General features: G+C 37.5%; 1 protein-coding gene across 18 annotated transcripts in view; it reads right to left on the minus strand.

The window, feature by feature from the left end:
- Positions 1-19,708, minus strand: part of NCOA1 (nuclear receptor coactivator 1) — a 220,766-nt gene that overhangs the window by 29,393 nt on the left and 171,665 nt on the right. For all 18 annotated transcript variants that reach the window (XM_042982385.1, XM_042982371.1, XM_042982372.1 and 15 more), the window contains 4 exons: positions 18,108-18,288; positions 9,528-9,645; positions 7,880-8,048; positions 6,545-6,859 (listed from right to left, as the gene is read on the minus strand). In XM_042982385.1, the coding sequence (XP_042838319.1) occupies positions 6,545-6,859; positions 7,880-8,048; positions 9,528-9,645; positions 18,108-18,288 (783 nt within the window). The remainder of the gene's footprint in view (positions 1-6,544; positions 6,860-7,879; positions 8,049-9,527; positions 9,646-18,107; positions 18,289-19,708) is intronic.

Genomic DNA, 19,708 nt, shown 5'->3' on the forward strand with positions numbered 1-19,708 from the left:
TGGGAGTTGGGATTCCAAACTTACAGCTTTATATATTCTTGGAATTGTGAGACAGTGTGAGAATGCAATGGGTGAGGATGGAGGAAAGATGCCTGAGAAGTAGTAAAATTGAGAAAATAACCTTAGGAAATATATTACTACCTTGGAAAATAAACAGGCTATTTTTGGAAGTAGAAGAAATTACTGCAATCTACAAGCACTTTCTGCAAAATTGATCTGTTTCTGCCCTTGAAATAATTCTTATTCATTTCCCCATCCTCCCCTTGACCATCTCTGTGCACAACCTGACTAATGCAGTGTACAGCTGCCTCACTCTGACCTACTAAACTGCTACCCATTATCTAGCAAGCAGATCAAGCTCTATTTCTGCCAAGGAAGTCTTCCCAAAATGATCACCATATCCTTTAACTCCTTGGAAATCTTGACTTTTGGTTGGTGGGTGGAGAGAGGTCAGTAGTCTTTACAGCTGGGGACACAAATTCAAAAGTCTACAGAGGCCAGGTCAAAAGACTTTTATTATAAAAGGAAATGTGGGGCTTGAGGCCAGTGGAACAGTACAAACTCAACCCACATGTATAAAACACCCCCCCCCTTCTCTCTCTCTCTCTCTCTCACACACACACACACACACACACACACACACACACACACACACAGACACACACACACACAAACACACACACACCCAGAGTTCAGACCAGCTGACATTTTGTCTGTCTGAATGTTTTGTTTTTTTTTTCCAATGCCTTACCAAGAAGTCCTTCTATAGGAAAACTAAAAGATGATTACCTAGCTAGAGGTTCTCAATCAGGGATGATTCTGCCCCACAAGAGACATTTAGCAATGTCTGAAGACATTTTTGGCTGTCTTGGGGAAAGGCTGCTACTGGCATCTAATGGGTAGAGGTCAGGGATGCTGCTAAACGTTCTTAAATGAATGGGAAAGTGCCCTATAACTAGAATTATCTATCCCAAACTTTCAAGAGTGCCAAGATTGAAAACCTGGATTCAGCCACCGTGTAAATTTTTGACAAGGAGTTCTTTTAAAGAAGCTCATTCTTACATCAGGCAGTTTTCATTGTCAGAATTCTAGAGGTGAAATTTGCCTCCCTGTATTTTCTGCCCTTTGATCTTAGTTCTACTTTCTGGTTACTTCTATTTTCTACATAATATAAAAAATTATCAATAGTGGTTCTTCTACCAGTTCCATACCCTTCTTCAGTACCCTAACACATAACACAAGTGGACTTGACTTGTTTTAAGATGGCTAAGTAATCACATTTCTTTACCTGTCTCAACTGTTACTCTCTTTTCAAAAAAATTTTTGTAATATTTATTTATTTTTGAGAGAGACAGAGACAGAATGCGAGTGGGTTAGGTGTAGAGAGAGGAAGACACAGAATCCGAAGTGGGCTCCTGGCTCTGAGCTGTCAGCGCAGAGTCCGACGCAGGGCTCGAACTCACGAGCTGTGAGATCATGACCTGGAGCTGAAGTTGAATGCTCAACCGACTGAGCCACCCAGGCACCCCTCCCTTTTCATATTATCTTTTTCTTGGGAGTATGAGGACCCTTGCTGGAGAAGAAGAAAACAAAACTAGAACAGAATAATTACATCTCTTATCAGCCAATGTTATACCATTTTCTACAAGCAACAGGTCTACCCATTTTTGCTGTTGTCCTTTTCTGAAAATAGAACTTTAGAAATTCTTTTTTTTTTTTAATGTTTTTATTTATTTTTGAGACAGAGAGAGACAGAGCATGAGCAGGGGAGGGGCAGAGAGAGAGGGAGACACAGAATCCAAAGCAGGCTCCAGGCTCCGAGCTGTCAGCCCAGAGCCTGACACGGGGCTCAAACTCACAGACTGTGAGATCATGACCTGAGCTGAAGTTGGACGCTTAACCGACTGAGCCACCCAGGCGCCCCATCAACTAATGCATCTCTACTAGTTTCCTAGGGTGTTTTTCCTCCCCTTGCCCCCCCCCCCCACCAACTAGGGATTATTCATAACTGTATAATAAAATTTAAAATCTTAGAATCTTTTTACTCTTTGTGTACCATATTCCAGTCAATGAGATATAGTTAAGGTCAAGAAATAGGTTTTTAAACTGATCTTCTTAAAATCCATTAAAAAGAAATAAACTGTGATGTAGATCTGAGTTTGTACCTTTCTTTTCTCAAACCATCAGGCACTGTCCTAAATTCCTGCCTATGAGATGTTTTACATCTCCTGTGTTTCGCAAGAGGGAAGAAGGCATGAGAGGATATGACCAACAAGTAAACAGATGATTTCAATCTAGAGAGATAAGTGTATTATGAACACCATGTTATGAATCTGAGATATTCTGGATACTAATCCTTTGTCAGTTATATGGGGTTGCAAATATCTTCCCTGAGTCTATGGCTTGTCTTTTAACCTTGTTTATGGTTATCTTTTTTTTTAATGTTTATTTATTTTTGAGAGACTGAGAGAGACACAGCACGACTGGGGGAGGGGCAGAGAGAGAGGGAGACACAGACTCTGAAGGGACACAGACTCCGAAGCAGGCTCCAGGCTCTGAGCTGTCCACACAGAGCCTGACGCAGGGCTCGAACCCACAAACCACGAGATCATGACCTGAGCCAAAGTCAGAGGCTTAACAGACTGAGCCACCCAGGCGCCCTGTTATCTTTTGTAAGTTTTAAATTTGGAATGCAAAAATCAACCTTTTCCTTTATGTCATTTTTTTTAGGGCCACAGAAATCTCATATTCATATTTAGGTCATTAAAATACCCAGAATTTATGTTTGTGCATGGCATGAGATAATGAATCTAATCGAATTTTTTCCCCTCATGGACAGCCAAACGTACTAGCATTTATTCTATAGGCCATCCTTTCTCCACTGATTGCCACTTCTGTCCCTTATAAAATCTTTATATACATCTGAGTGTATGTCTGGGTTCTCTACTGTGTTCCAATTGGAAGAACTGTCTATCCCTATGACAGTTCCACATTGTTTTAAGTTCCAAAGCTTGGTTTTAAATCTTGGTATCTGGTAAGGCAAGTTCATCCTCCTTCTTTAAGATTTCGTACTCATGCTTCTAAAATAAAGTTAGCATTTATTTGTTAAGTTTCATGTTGAGATTCTGACTGGAATTCTACTGAATTTAATTAATTTCAGAACAATTGTCATCTTTAAAAAAATTTAACATTCATTTCTGAGACAGAGAGACAGAGTACAAGTAGGGGACAGGCAGAGAGAGAGAGGGAGACACAGAATCTGAAGCAGGCTCCGGGCTCTGAGCTGTCGACACAGAGCTTGGTGTGGGCCCGAACCCAGGGACCATAAGATCATGATCTGAGACAAAGTCAGACACTTAACCGACTGAGCCACCCAGGCGCCCCCCAAAATTGCCATCTTTATGATAGTCTTTCAACTCACTAATATCTTCGTTTGGATCTTTTTTTTAACTTGCAATTACGATTAATAATTTTCTAAGTTTTATAAATTGGGAACATATTTTGAAATTATATTTCCTAATTGGTTGTTGATAATAAAAAGGATTGCTATTAATCTTTATTTCTTGGGTTTTTTTTTTTCTAGAAACACTGCGAAACTTCTCAATTAATTCTAAGTCCTCTGTAGGTTCTCTTGGATTTTCTACATAAGCAGTTGCAGTGTTCGTATATGATTATTTTGTTTCTTCCTCATGTTTGCTTTCTATTTCAAAATCACTTAATTTTTAGTATGCCAATTTTTAGTGTTTTTCTTTTTCTCTGCACTAATATGAACTTATTCATTTAAAATATACATCCTGTCATCTAATGGAATTCAGGCAGGAGAAAGGGCAAGTGTTCCATCTCAGTTCACCAATTTGATCCCAACACGTGCAACTTTAAATAAACCTCCATTTCTTGATTTTATCAGGTATTGTTATTGCCAACTCACAGCCATTTACCCTCCCCTTCCTCCTCAATGACAAACTCGGAGTTTGTTCAGCTGACTATCCCAAATCATGCACAAGGGGTTAACTGTGTGCTCTAAGCCAATCCTTGCCATCAGGTGGTTAAGGGTGTACATGTGACTCAGTTCTGGCTGGCCAGACATGTGAAAAAACAATTTTCCCCCTGTTTTCTTTTTTTGGAGTGGTAGGGAGGAAAGAAGGGCAAGAACCTGGAAAAAGTTTCTTGGCTTACGGAAAAAGATGCACAGGTGCATGTGATATTTGTAACCACTGGAGCCATTTTTCTAGTTGCCAGGGATTAGAGAGTAAAAAGATAGAAAGAACGTAGGTCCTTGGATAACATTCTTGAGCCTGTGAGGTAACCACACCTCAACCTGTCTCTACTTTGTATCATCTCATTATCTGAGTCAAAATACTTTTTAAAAATGGTTTCACTCCTTTGAATTGATGTTTTTTCTTTCCATGTTGCTGAAAGCATCTTAACTGAAACGATGACGGAGATAAGCCTTGGCTAGACCTCACAGAGAGCCCTTAACTCACACAGAAGACTCCAAGCATTTACAGACTGTGGACTGGGATGTCCCACTGTTATACAGAAGAACTTATGGTCCAGAACCCAGAAAGTAGGTCTGGATGATGAGGCTCATTTGGTAGCAAAGTATTGTCTTACACGGCATTATAGGTTGTTTTGTGTACTGACATATCTCAGGGCTCAAAACTTTCTCTAACTTGATGGATATTTCACTCTGTTGGGTTACCAAGACCACCGAACTTTGGACATGTCTCCCTGATATTTAAAGGAAGCAACAAGGAGCCACATTCGTCTATTTGCACCCTTATTTCATGTGTACCCTCTGCATTGCTACCTCTGCTTATCAGCTGTTTTAGGAAAAAATCAAAGTAAAAGTGATTTTTTTCCCCAAACTACGTGTGAATTATTATCTCATCCATTCACAAACCTAACCTAGACTGTTGATCTGGCCTTGCTCAATTAACCCTTGCCTTTAAACAGTATTTACTGAATCTACCCTGTAAAATGAAAATCAGCACACCTACGTTTTCCTCTACTTTTTGGGTTAACCCTTAATCACTACTTGCACTGTTATGTAAGTTTCCAGTTGTGTATGTTTGGAATACTCCAAGCTGATGGGAAGTTCTAAAAGTTGCCTGTATCTCCTTAATTCTTTGTATTCCTCATAGTACCTAGTAGTCTCCCTAAATATGTTTTGCGAATGACATGTTTTGTGAACCAATAAGCATTTCTTACTCTTGTGCTCTCTACTGAATAATGACAAGTTATAGCAAGAGGTAGTTTACCTTCAGCTAATACTCAGAACACATTACTATTTCCTTTCTAGATTTCTCTTTTCTTCCCTCTCTTCCCCTAATTGCTCTTTCAGTTCTTTATTCCACCCTAGAATTTTAAATAGTATTCCTTTTTTTTGTTATTATACCATTAATAATTTTTTCCTATCTCGTCTGGAGCTCCCTTTCTCTTTGTCCCTTTCATCATCTTCTTTTTAAGTGGAATGGAAACTCATTTTATATTACTTATTGTATTTACTGAATATAATTTGATAATAAGAGCTAGTGTTTAGTGTTACTGCATGCCTGGCACTATGTTAAGATCTTTACATGTACTAACTCATCTAATCTACACACCGCCGATGAGGTAGAGGAGTTATTTATTAGTCTCCTTTTATGGCTATAATCAGAAATCAGAGGCTTTCAAAGGGTAAATCATTTGATCGCCAACCCACCTAAGTAAGGTCAGAAGTAGGACTTGAATCTAGAGCTCCGATAACATTATATAATATTGCCTTTCTAATATAATTTAGTTCCTTCTTTCTCTTCCTTTCTGAATTTCTAACACTCTAGGAAATTGCTTTAAATACTTTACAGAAAATCCAAAGTAATACATACAGATGGTTAAAAAAATACAAAAAGATAAATAAGAAGAAGTAACAATCTATAGTGCTGGTCCCACTTCCCAGAGCCGATACTTTTAACCATTTGCTTTTTTGGTCTTGATGCTTATCTCTGTATGTGCTGCTCATTCCATCTTAAATATTTATGCCATTATACCCATTCATTACATGTCATGAGAGAGAAGATTTAACTCACCCACAACTCCCCAGACCCCCAAACTATCCTTTCCTCTACTCTACTCTCCTAATATAATAACATCATTAAGCTTCAATCACTCCAACTTCAAACAACAAAGATTCCATTTTCTGTTCCATCAATCAATCATAACAGTACCTTTTGATGCTCTACTTGATAAATTAAGCTACATATTTCTCTTTATTAATTTAATAATGATATGACGTTCGTCCTAAATATTTTGTCTCAAAAAACAAAATCCACTTGCTTTAAAATTTTAAGTCTCACAGTACTGTTATGAGCCAGTTGCCTTTAGCTGAATGAACGTGTTCTTTATTTTATCCTAGCAGACCAAGGACAGTTTTTTGAGTCTTTCACAAAGGTTGTGGGACTACTCCCACTTAATACCTTTCTTGTAGCAATTAGGCTGTTCTTATTTCAGAGAGGGAGCCAGCACATGCCTTTAAATGTATCACCTGCTAAAAAAGAGTGCTCACCTGCTGCTGTCCCTGCAAGCGCTGCTGAAGCTGAAGCCGCAGCTGGTTGGGGGCAGCGGGAGGTCTGTTCAGAGTCTGTCTGGGCTGCATGCCCATGCTGGGTGAAAAAGCGCCTCGGGGAGGTGTCACTTGAACAGGCATAGTCCCCAGGGAAGGTTTTTGCCTGACCATGCCTTGGAAAGGGCTGGAGAGATTGGCAGTAGGTGAAGGAGAAGAATAAGGCTGGGAATAAAGGTTGGGTCTTTCGTCCATCATCAAAGGTGGTGTTGCTTGTTGTGGTGGGAATCTCTCTGATAACACATCTAATCCACCTCCCTGTTGGACAGCAAGCCAGAACATTTTACAAATAAGTTAATGCCAATACGTGACATGCTTCTCTATATAATCTTGGATCTGAGAACATTTACCTCTAGAACGTCTTATTATAAAATATTCATGTTGAAGTCATGAAGCTCTCTAGGAGTTTGCTACATAAAGCAATCAATTATGAAAAGTTAACTTTTGAAATGGAGTAACAGATGAACTGAGATGTTTAAAATCTCAGAAAAGAGATAAAAACATGGTTAAAACAAAAGGCCCCAAAATCAGTGAGATAAAGCTAAAAGGTTTAAAAAGAACCACATTGCAAAGCCTAAGAGAGAACAAACTTTACCTGTAATAGTTTACCATGAGGAGTTAGATTCCTAAAGGAGGGATTAATTAAGCATTTTTTCTATCTCAAATACAAAGTTCATCCTTTTCTCTTATTTGAAAAAAATTCATAGCTGGCCTAACAGAATGCCATAGCTATGGCTTTCAGAATTTATACTATTATTCACTGTAAAAAAAATCTAATTTAAATTGTGACCCGGTGTATGTAACTGAAAGGAAAATTTTATGAAACATAACTTCCCCTTTTTGTGGGCTATGCATTCTGATACCTTATATTCTACTCCTTAAAAGAATATTGATTTTTTAACCTCACAGTGTGAAAAATGCTTGGAAGTTGGAGCATCATGGAATATATAGGTTGAGGTCTAGCACGAATGAAGGATAAATTAAGTCCTAGAATAAGAAGTAATGATATAATGTTGGATTCTATTCTAGGGGGAGCTTCTAAGATTCTGTTCCATAGTGAAACGCGAAGACTTTCTAATTCTAACTATTTGTAATTATTATGATTTTTTGTTTAAAAAACTCATTAGTTAGCTATTATATATTTTGACAATTTTCACAAGAATAAATTATAAAACCACAAAAAACATAGTGAGAACAGTATTGAAAAATCTTGCTTAAAAATAATTCTCTAGCTTCTCAGGATTGTATCAGTTATATAAGGCCGAGCTTAATAAATACCTGGACAAGTTTGTCAATCCCCAGAGCTCTATCTAGTTCAGCCAGCTCCGTTTCATCTTTGCCGCTGAGGAAGGACACCAGCTGTTCAAGAAGAGCCTTCTCATCATTTCTTCCTTCTACTGTTGTTGGTGGACAGAGAAGCTCATCTAATTGTGAACTAATACACTGGCTATAGAATCAAAAGATAGAAATGTTTAAGACTGATACAGCAAATAAGTATTCAATCTCAGTAAAGCAAATATATATATGTATATATGATACGAACACATATGCAAGTCTTATTCTAGAAAGTTCTTTGCTGAGATGCTTTTTCGACCAATTCTTACACAAAGAAATGTTCTACACTTATGTGAAAAAACTTATAAATGTTCTGTATGTAGCTGGAATGTATTTTCACTATTTTATCAATCACTGAACTTTGCTTCCATACTCTTCCTGTTAGCTTATAGAATTAGCCTAAAAAATTAACTAAACATAGTTAAGAAAGGAAAAACAATTTTTGGTGAAAACCAAAAATAAAAATCAATCAAAATCTCATAAAAAATCATCCAGCCTATGGTAAGATTTATTCTATTTATACTTAACTCTCAAAGATGATCAAATCATATTGGTAATATGACAAGATGACCATTTACCCAAGAAATTAAACTAGAAAAAAGAAACATGCTCAGTGTTAAGCAACAACAACAAAAAAATGTTGATTACATGAAGGAAATACATAGTCTAATCCAAAAGGATGCCAATTGATGCATAAAATTTAGAAATATATAGAAAATAATATTAATAATACAAATATAATGACATAATTTTAAGGATTCTTTTTGGGGGAAGGTAAGTGGGAATGCAGTTCATAGTTAAAAGCTCTAAGCCACACTCGATACTGTCTAGTCATCCTTTGGTTGCTATGTATGAAATGTACTCTTATGTTTTGGAATAGAGCTACTTATGTCAATTAAGCAATTAAATTGTAATCAAGATGGGACACTAAGTAGATGTAAAATGTACCTTCTCTTATTAACCATCTTGCTCCAAAAAGAAACTCTGGACAAAATAATTATACAACTAAAAGCTCAAGAGCTTTCAGGATAATTGTTATACTGAGCTCACTTCATCTACAGGTCTCAGAAACTGTATAAGAATCAATCAAAGCAAAGCAAGAGATGAAAAATAAAACAACCACGGCATACTATGTCAATCGCTTGGTAATTACAATACATACCGGCCTTGCAGTCACACAGTAAATAAATCTGTTTAACTTGGTGTCTTCCTACATCCCCTTTTTTTCATTAAACATTCACTTCTACTGCTAGCTCACAAAATACCAATGTAGGCTGGAATCCAGTGTGGGAAAAGTAGTTCTTTGTTGAAATTGGGATCTGATAATTTTAATTTTTTAATTTTTAAAATTTTTTTATGTTTATTTATTTTTGAGAGAGAGCAAGCGAGCAGGGAAGGAGCAGAGAGAGAGGGAGACACGGAATCCAAAGTAGGCTCCAGGCTCTGAGCTGTCAGCCCAGAGCCCAACACAGGGCTCAAATTCACAAACCGCGAGATCATGACCTGAGCCGAAGTTGGACACTTAACCGACTGAGCCACCCAGGCACCCCAAGTATCTGATGTTTTTTAAAGTAGGAAATGTGTTACTCACTCTTCTGGTTTATTCTGATTTACGGTAGTCACTGTATTATTTGCCCATGGAATCTGATCACCTGTTCCTGGCTGTCCAAACTGGTTATCAATTGCTTCCAATTCCAGCTCCGGTAATCCTGGAAAAAGCAAGAAGTCAGGATCACAGTGGAAGATAAAAAGACAGTATTTTTCAGAAGTAATATATTGTGTAATAGAATGAGATTTCCCCTATAAAATATTATTTCGATGATACAAAGGTCCCTTATTCAGAAACTTAAACTATCTAGAATGTGGCCACGTAATAACCAGTGAGAAAGAAAAAGTCTCTGAATCAAAGACAATCTGATGTAAAAAAGCCTGCACGTAAGTTGACGTTATCATAGGAGAATCACTCAGAATTTTGCCAAAAATTATCTCTTTTATTTCTTTTTAACTGTTTTCTTTTTTATTTCTTTAATTTTTAAGTAATATCTACACCCAACATGGGGCTCGAACTCACAGCCCTGACTGAGATCAAGAGTTGCATGCTCCACTGACCGAGACAGCCAGGCACCCCAGAAATTATTTTTTTTAAAGATAATTATAACAATTTTGGTTAACTGCTTTTTCAGTCTACAGGGCAGTATAATACACTATAGGTAGGGACAGTGTTATCATGAAATGAGAGTGGCAAACAAAAGATGTTCTATAAAAGGCAGTAACAGAAACTATAGGGCACAGCAGTCTGGGGTCGTTTAGAAAATGGACAAAGCTCTGTAGCTGTTAACTAAGAATATATCTGTATAATAACAGCATAACGACTGATGCTTATAACAATGACAAATGAAAAAAGACATCAAATTATATCTTGTAATGGAAGAAAATAGTATATGCATTTTAGAAAGTTTTGGTTAGGCATTTTCTTTTCAAAACTTGATCATTACTGTTTATTCTATGAAAAATTGTAAATAACCTGAATTCCAGAAACTCAGGGAATGTTTAATGAACCCTGGTTTGGATAGTTACAGTGTCCAACTAAATGAAAAAGAAAATGACCTTATAAACCAAGATATTATGTGCAGAATGATTCTGGTTTTACAAATTATTTAGTATATATGAGTAGAAAAAAATTCTGGAAAGGAGTTTATCTTTGGTAGATTTTAGGTTGTGAGATTAAGGATGACTTTTATTTTCTTTTAATGCTTCTAATGGTTATTTGTAATTTCTGAAATGGACATATATTAATTAATCATTGTTATGGGCTGAACTGTATTCCCCCAAAATTCATATGAGAAGGTCTAACTCCTAGTAGCTCAGAATGTGACTGTATGTGGAGACAGGGTCTTCAGAGATGGGCAGGGAAGTTAGGGTGGGCTCTAATTCAAGATGACTGGCGTTCTTATAAGAAGAGGAGATTAGGACACAGACAAAACACAGATAGAGGGATGACCACAAGGCCACTGCAAGGAGGCAGCCATCCGTAAGCCCAGGAGAGGCCTCGGAAGAAACCAAACCTGCCAACCCCCTTCACCTTGGACTTCTAGCCTCCAGATCTGTAAGAAAATTAAATTCTGTTGTTTAAGCCACCTGGTCTGTGGTATTTTATTATAGCAGCCCGAGAAAACTAGTATAATTTTTAAAAACCCAACTAAAAATGCGTTGGAGGTTGTTTTTTTTTAAGCGTATTTATTTATTTAGAGAAAGAGTGCAAGTCGGGGAGGGGCAGAGAGAGAGAGAGAGGGAGAGAAAGAATCCCAAGGAGGGGCAGAGAGAGAGAGAGAGGGGGACAGAAAGAATCCCAAGCAGGCTCCACACTGCCAGCACAGAGCCCAACGTGAGGCTTGAACCCAGGAACTATGAGATCATGACCTAAGCCGAAGTCAGACACTCATCTGACTGAGCCACCCAGGCGCCCCAAAACACATTCACTTTTAAATGCAAATAATTATAGCTTTCAATTAAATTTGTCTTGTCTGTCATGACAAATGATAGAAAAATTAAATTCTGTAGATTCAGAAAAACAAAACAAATAACCACCAAACAACACCAACCACAAATGATGATGGGAAAGTAATCACTTAATTCCTATCATTATTTAAATCAGGAAGTTAGTCAAAGAAGATTATCTAAAGCTGTCCCACTGCTCTATTCCACACATTAATTCCTCAGTCCTATTCTATTTCAGAAATCTAACCTAGACAAAATTAATTATATTTAAGAGTCAAAGAAAATTTATATGGCTATCTACCATCAATACTGAATATTATAAGATAGTTTATTTGACTCAGTAATAGGACACAGTACCTCATTGGTGTCCTGGTGAGGAAAATATCAATAAGCTAGATAAAATTTCTCAAAATGAAGTAAGATTCATGTGCTAAGTTTGATGACTAGGAAGATAAACCCAAACAAATCAAACTTTGATTCAAGTAAAAGTTCTGTTTGCATAGGCTTTATGCTTAAAAGTTGGTTTTTATTCTAAGAGTTACCTCAACGTTTTAAGATTTCCTTTAGAAATTTATTTTTACAAAAAATTTGAGGATTTGCTGGAATGTTTTAAAAAATACACAAATATGGGCCCTTGGGTGGCTTAGTAGGTTGAGCATTCGACTTCGGCTCAGTTCATGATCTCATGGTTCGTGAGTTTGCGCCCCGCACCAGTCTTACTGCTGTCAGCACAGAACCTGCTTTCGATCCTCCATCCCCCCCACTCTCTGCCCCTCCCCTACTTGCTCTCTCAAAAATAAACAAACGTTAAAAAAAACAAAAAAGAAAAACACAAGTTACCTTTGTTCGTCCAGGGAATAAATCTATTATTTTTGGTCATATTTGTGTCCCTATCACAAACACGAGTATGTACATATGTAACACAAGACAGGCAAAGTAATTTGTAGAGGCAAGCATCAATGCGTCTCCGTGTTGGAGAGGGACAGATGAAGTGGGGGTAGAAAACAAGCTCTTAGGGATCCCTGATCAAGCTATTTTTTTTTAATGTTTATTTTGAGAGAGAGAGAGAGAGGAGGGTAAGTGCGAGTGCATGTCAGTGGGAGAGGGGCACAGAGAGAAGAGAGAGGGAATCCCAAGCAGGCTCCATGCTGTCAGTGCAGAGCCTGATGTGGGGCTCGATCTCACAAATCATGAGATCATGACCTGAGCCAAAACCAAGAGTCAGATGCTTAACTTACTGAGCCACCCAAGTGCCCCATCCCTGATCAAGCTATTAATCTTTCTTATCATCTTTGCTTTCTTATCATCTTTGCTCAACATCATATTTTCTCCATTTCTAGTCTGGTTAAGACGAAAGCTTTATATATCCATTAGCCACAAAAAAGTTATGTTACTAAAAAATTTAAAAATTTCTTGGGGCACCTGGGTGGCGCAGTCAGTTAAGTGTCCAACTTCGGCTCAGGTCATGATCTTGCAGTCTGTGAGTTCGAGCTCCACATTGGGTTCCGTGCTGACAGCTCAGAGCCTGGAGCCTGCTTCTATTCTGTGTCTCCCTCTCTCTCTGCCTCTCCCCCACTCACACTGTGTCTCTCAAAAATGAATAAAATGTTAAAAAAAATAATAATAAATAAATAAATAAATAAATAAATAAATAAATAAAAATTTCTGCACACAGGTAGAAACCATTGTCTAACCATGGCAGCAGCTTTTGCACATTCTACTCTTTTAACAGACCATCCCTATCTAGTGATTCCATCGGTCAGCCACTTTTCCTCAGCCATTGATTAAGAGGTTTCTGGCTCAGTTTTGTGTTACATTTGGTTGTAGTGTTTTATTTTTCTAAATAAAAATAAAGCACAGCAGTTGCAGTGTTTTATTCTGCTAAATGTGATGTAGACAACAGATTAACTTATGTTAAAAAAAAAACCCTCCTATAAATCATAAGATAAAAATGGAAAAATCCAATAGATAAATGGCGAGGAAATATGAACAGGTCACATCCACGTGACTGAAAAATCACTGAATCACAGATCACTGAGAAACGATCAACCTAATTCACAAAAAAAGCAATACAGATTAAAGCTATACTGTGATACTTTAAAAAACCAAACCATCAGATTGGCAAAGATGAGAAAGTGTGTAAACTCGATGTCTTAGGATGTGTAGAAAGAAGAACATTCTCAGAGTGTAAACTGGTGTAATAGCTGAGAAGGGCCATTTGGCAAAATCTATCTATCCTTTGACCAAGCAATTCTATTTAGAACTTCTATTTCAGTTACACTCTCATATGTAGTAAATTATCTCTACATAAGATTATACATTACAGCTTGATAAAATAGCAAAAGATACCAACAGGTACAATAATCTGTAAAAGGGAAATTAAAATGGATTTTTTTAATTACTGAAAAAGTGCTTTATGTAAAATTCATTATTTTTTGAGTTATATAATTATTTTAACGTGCTACAAGTTAATGATCTTTAAAAAATAATAATCTCAGAATGTGTATGTCCATCAAACATAAGATCAACCACTTCACAAGATCATTCACTTATTCCAATGAAGTTGTCAGTGTTCAAATATTTTTGGAATTCTTCTAGATCGATCTAAAACAGTATACAGGTCCCTCAAAAAAATATATCTCCTTATAGTTAGTCTAATTTTGGTTCTGGTTAAAAGAAAGTATTATTGTTTTTTGGATCAACAAATTTGGCTCCAAATAACTCCAGAAAATTTCAGGAGTTAAATCCACCCTCAAAGGATAAGGAGCTGAAGACAATCAAAAGGACGTCACAGAGGTTTTGAAGGTGCTGCCGAAGAGGTCATATTGTACATATTTTGACCAATAATACCCTCCTACACTGTCTCTTGATGTGCACTTATAGTACATTTCTAACAACATTATTTAAATCACTTGGTCACACTGCATGGGTGTGTGGTGTGCATGTCGACAGGATATTTTGAAAACAGGCAGACTAAGATTTAAATCCTGATTCTGCATATACTAAGTGGAAAACTTCAGGCAAGTTTTTGTCTGTATTTTTTCTTTCTTTTCATTCTCTGGATCTTAATTTTCTCATATGTAAAGAGACCGAAGGTAATTCTCTGGTTCAGTGTGGCAGATTTATCCTTGTATTTTATTTTCCCTCCAAAATTATCTCTGAAATAACAAAATAAATAAAAAAGAAAAAATATATCTCCAGCTGAAGGAAAGGCAAAAGACGTATGGCAGCTGACTTGAACGACAGAGCTTCTGAAAGATAAAACAGAGGGGACAAACTGATGGTAAAACCTTAACAAAACTAAAAAAATCTACAGTGAGAGAAAGAGAAGATTCTCCAAGAAGGGGAGTTTTCCCAAAAGAAGACCAGAACACCCCCAAGCTCAGTGGTCAATACAGGAACAAGCCAGGGGCGACTGGGCCACTGAACAGCTGCAGCAGGCCCTGCCCCAAGTGCAGAGGACTCTGGCATCTGCCCCTGGGATTAAAGGGGTAAGTGCCTGACTCAGGGTGGGAGTTCTGCCCAGGGAATCTCCCAGAGTGGGTGCCTGGGCTGCCACGAGGATTTCCCCATCACCAAGCCCCGCTCTCTCACAACAGCAACAAAGAAATAGGGCTTCTATAATCAGAACCTACTACATTCGCTGCCAGAGCAAAAGGGTTTCTCACGTTAGCTAAAGATACACTCTAGCTACCAAGATTGTTCATTCTAGGCCTTTGTCAGTGTATATGGATGGACATCTCAAATTCCAGAAAAGTCAGTGGCAGGAAAGAGAGATAGAAAGTTTAACAAACAAAGTAACTTTGGAGAAAACAAAGATAATTACAGAAAATGGATGGGTCCTAGAGTAAGTATAATAGATGTGTCATGACACAGACTAAAGAGTTTTTCATACCCATACAAAGTAATGGGCTCCTATAAAAAGATGGACTCCCCATCTTCTTTTTCCTTCTTCAATCCTTTATTCTGTTTTCCTTTATTCTGCCCAACTTGTTTCCTTAGCCTTATGCCTCCTAAAATCTTATTTTCCTTCTTGTCTATATTGAAACCATATAGACCGGCTGTCTGCATCTATCATCCTTGCCCTCGTTTACCTCAGTATCTTCCCTTCTATGCTTTTGGCCTTTGCCAACACTATAGCACAAGGTTTAACAGATTCTGGCCTATTTATATACTTTTATATATGGAGCTATATTCAGGGGAGGAAATCTCAAGAGAGAAGAAAGAGCTATTTGCCTCAGGACAGACTATGAAGGAAAAACACTCCATTTTCACAGTCCTATAGAGCTAGAAAACACTTTCTATTTGTATTATCTTTAATTTTTATCAAATTAATACAGGCACATAATTTTTAAAGTCAGAACCAAAAGGTCTATTATGAATAAAAGCAGTTTTAAGCTTTACCCCTCAACCATTCTCGATTTGTGTAGGTGTTTTCTTTGGCACTTACCTATTTATTTCTAAATATGCGTATGCTGCTATTCTTTGACATCTTAATTTCAGATTACCAACTTCCCATCATGGCAGAGGAAGTCTTAATTCTCCCATATCTACCTCTCCTACTACGCCCTTTGTCCCCAATTCCCTAACAGTGATTTCATATGATTTTTCGTTCATTTGTTTGAAAATATCTTCTTTTCCATGTTTTCCTCCTCTTTCATTGTTTGTTTGTTTCTGGAATTCTTATCTACCGTTACTGGCCCTCCTAGGTTGATCTTAACTTTTTCTTCCAAATTTTCTATTTGTCTTTTGGTCTTTTTTTTTTTTCTTTCTGAAAGTTTTTCTCAGCTTTGTCTTCTAACGTTTATCTTGAAATTTAAAATTTTTGGATATCTAATTTCCAAAGGTTCTTTCTTGTTCGTTGCCCCCTTTTTTCTTCCCATATTTTTTATGGATAAATTATCTTTTCAAAAATTTCAGCATTTTTTTTTTTAGTCCATGCACTCATTGTATAGCTCTACCGCATACTCTTTTTCTGTTTGTTTCTTTTACTCTCTTTCAAGTTGCAGACTTCCCTCAAAATCCTGGTGACGTCTGGCTATGTCTGTTCAGTGTTCTAAAACACTGACTTTGAGAGCTAAGCGTGAGGCCTGTCTCCTGGGAGGCTTCTGTTGGATATTAGATGGCAGGAGGATCTTTGCACTTTAGGGAGCTCTCCTTCCATAGCTATAGCCAGTCATCTCTGTTCTGGTCATTCAGTGTCTCCTGAGATAAATCCTCAAGTCTCCCACATTAGATGGAGAATGGGACCAGGATCAAACCAATCAGTATGCAGACTTTCATTTTACTGCCTTTTAGCCTTGCACCTTCTTGTTTCTCCAACTGTGTCTGCCATCCCAGAGTCTGGAGCCTCTCAGTTCCAATTAGAAGAGGCTTTTGGAGTCACTTCATCTAATTCTAATTCTCCTTTTACAGATAAGGAGAATAAAGCTCAAAAAATTTATCTGTCCAAAGTAATACTGTTAATAAATGGAGAACGGGAGACTTGAATCTGGGCTCCTGCTTACAACCAATGCTCTAGTCAGCTGAAAAACTGCTTCCAAAAATGTCAGAAATGACTCAAGACTTTTCTTTCCAGCTTCCTGGAAATCCTGGCAGACTTTTAGGAGGTGTGTCATGACAGCTAAAAGCTGCAGTAGAACTGAAATAAAATGAGTCCCATATCTGATCCCATCAGAAGAATGACAAGACTGGTCAGGAACACAGGCAAATTTTGAAAGTGAGCTGGTTAGTTTCCAGATGACACAATGGAATTACCACCACTGTTATTTTAAACTTCAAAATTTGATGGGTGAAAAAAACTTGACAGCCCTATCTTCATGAAGTATTATCCTATCAAAGTGTCTCTCTGGGCTGGAGTAGAAGTGACCTATTTCAACAGAGCTGTCTCCTAAATGGTGCTCCATGGGAAAAAATGCATTACTTGAGAAAAGGAATTCCATAATTAAGAAAGTATGGTCAATGCTTTACAGAAATCTACACTGGTATCTTTAACACAGGACTTTTTAAAACCTTTAATATGCACTGTGGAATGGCATACGTGCCATGCCATGTACCATCCACCCAGTGGATTTTCGCACAAAATCCCTTTTTTTTTTTCCAACTCCTAGGACTAGTGTTCAATGAAGACACTTTGGGAAATACAATTTGACCAATATTATATTTGTGAAAGTCCTGCTATGGAATATTTTGGGTAAGAACACAAAATTATTTGCTTCAACATTAATTACAAAAGGATAGAAGTTATCCCATAATTTAAAATACACATGATGAGTCAAGTTTATATGTTTAAAAGTAACTGTATATCATTTACAGTGGCATTACTAAAAAGATAGTTCACTCTCTGGGGGCCTGGTGGCTCAGTCAGTGAAGTATATGTCACTGGATTTCAGCTCAGTCATGATCTCATGACGACGCCGACAGCGTGAAGCCTGCTTGGGATTCTCTCTCTCTCCCTTTCTCTCTCTCTCTCTCTCTTTCTGCTCCTCCTCTGCGTACACACACACACTCTCTCTCTCTCAAAATAAATCAATAAACTTAAAAAAAAAAAAAGAAAAGAAAAGACAGTTTACTCTCAACAAACAAATGGTCTGTGCAGTAATGGTGAGAGACAAAAGCACTAACCCATATTATCATTAAACATTTAAAATGAGGTTTTCTCCTCGACACATACTATTCAGCCTGGAAGTGGGTCTGGCAGTGGTGGACTGAAGCGAAGCTGGCAGGGTCTCGGATTTGATCGTTACATTGGTGACCGCACCATCCATCCTCTCCGGCTCACACAGGCCTGGCAACTGGGCTGCCTTCTCCAGTGTGGGTAGTAACTGATCAAACTGGTCAAGGTCAGCTGTAAACTAAGAACGGAAACCAAAGTTAGAGAAAATATATTCTATACTTTACCTGAATCAATGTAGAAAAAAAGGTGCTCCTGGGGCGCCTGAGTGGCTCAGTTGGTTGAGTGTCCAACTTCGGCTCAGGTCATGATCTTGCAGCCAGTGAGTTCGAGCCCCGCATCGGGCTCTGTGCTGACAGCTCAGAGCCTGGAGCCTGTTTCAGATTCTGTGTCTCCCTCTCTCTCTGACCCTCCCCTGTTCATACTCTCTCTCTCTGTCTCAAAAATAAATAAACATTAAAAAAATTTTTTTTTTAAAAAAGAAAAAAAGGTGCTCCCTTATACTCTGTGAGTTAAGTGTGACTATGAGGGAAAGAAAGAAGAAGTAATCAGGAAGATTGGGGCCTCACTGAAATTACGTGAGCTACTAGAAAAAATGTGGATGCTTATGATATTAATATAGTGTAAGATATAAGATAATATACACATAATATGTGTCTACTATATTTGGGTACAAAATTTACGCACAGGAAAAAGATTGGACTGCAAAGAAGTATCAAAAGTACTGTGTTACACTGATCGTGGATGATTTTTGATGTCATATTTTTTTTAAATCTTGTAAAATGACTTACTATATGATGGAATGAAAAATAAATTCACACTGATGTAACTTTATAATTTGAAATCGTTTGGGAAATATCTTAATAAATCGTACATCAGCTTCAAAGATCCTAAGAAGGTCACTTCCACTTGAGGATTTAATAAAATAAGAAACATATATTCTAGGAGCTCCTGGGTGGCTCAGTCGGTTAAGCGTCTGACTTTGGCTCAGGTCATGATCTCACAGTTCTTGAGTTCGAGCCCTACAATGGGCTCCGTGCTGACAGCTTAGAGCCTGGAGCCTGCTTCGGATTCTGTTGTCTCCCTCTTTCTCTGCCCCTCCCCCACTCACACTCTGTGTGTCTCTCTCTCAAAAATAAATAAACATTAAAAAAATAAATTAATTAAAAAAAACCCCAGAAACATATCTTCTAGACTAGACAGGGTATCCCTACATCTGTATGAGGTTATACATAGGAGGAAACTGACCTTTATTTCCCAATATTATTCTATTAGGATTACTTTGAGATAATTCATCAACATAAAACAGGGTTTCACTATTTAATACAACTAAAATTTATATTTTCAGACTGCATATACAGAATTATATACATGCATTTTTTAAATGTCTGACATCTTCCACTTAACATTACATTTCTGATTCAGAGATCTTGTCACATGTAGCAGCAGTTAATTTGTTTTCACTGCTGAAAACGAACCCATTGTACGAACATACCACAGTATATATCCATCTTACTGTGATGGATTTATGGGTATTTTCAGTCTGGGGCTAATACAAATAAAACTACTATGAACATTTTTGCACATGTCTTTTGTTACAC

This window comes from Panthera tigris, chromosome A3 (assembly GCF_018350195.1).
Source record: "Panthera tigris isolate Pti1 chromosome A3, P.tigris_Pti1_mat1.1, whole genome shotgun sequence".
Taxonomy (NCBI): domain Eukaryota; kingdom Metazoa; phylum Chordata; class Mammalia; order Carnivora; family Felidae; genus Panthera; species Panthera tigris.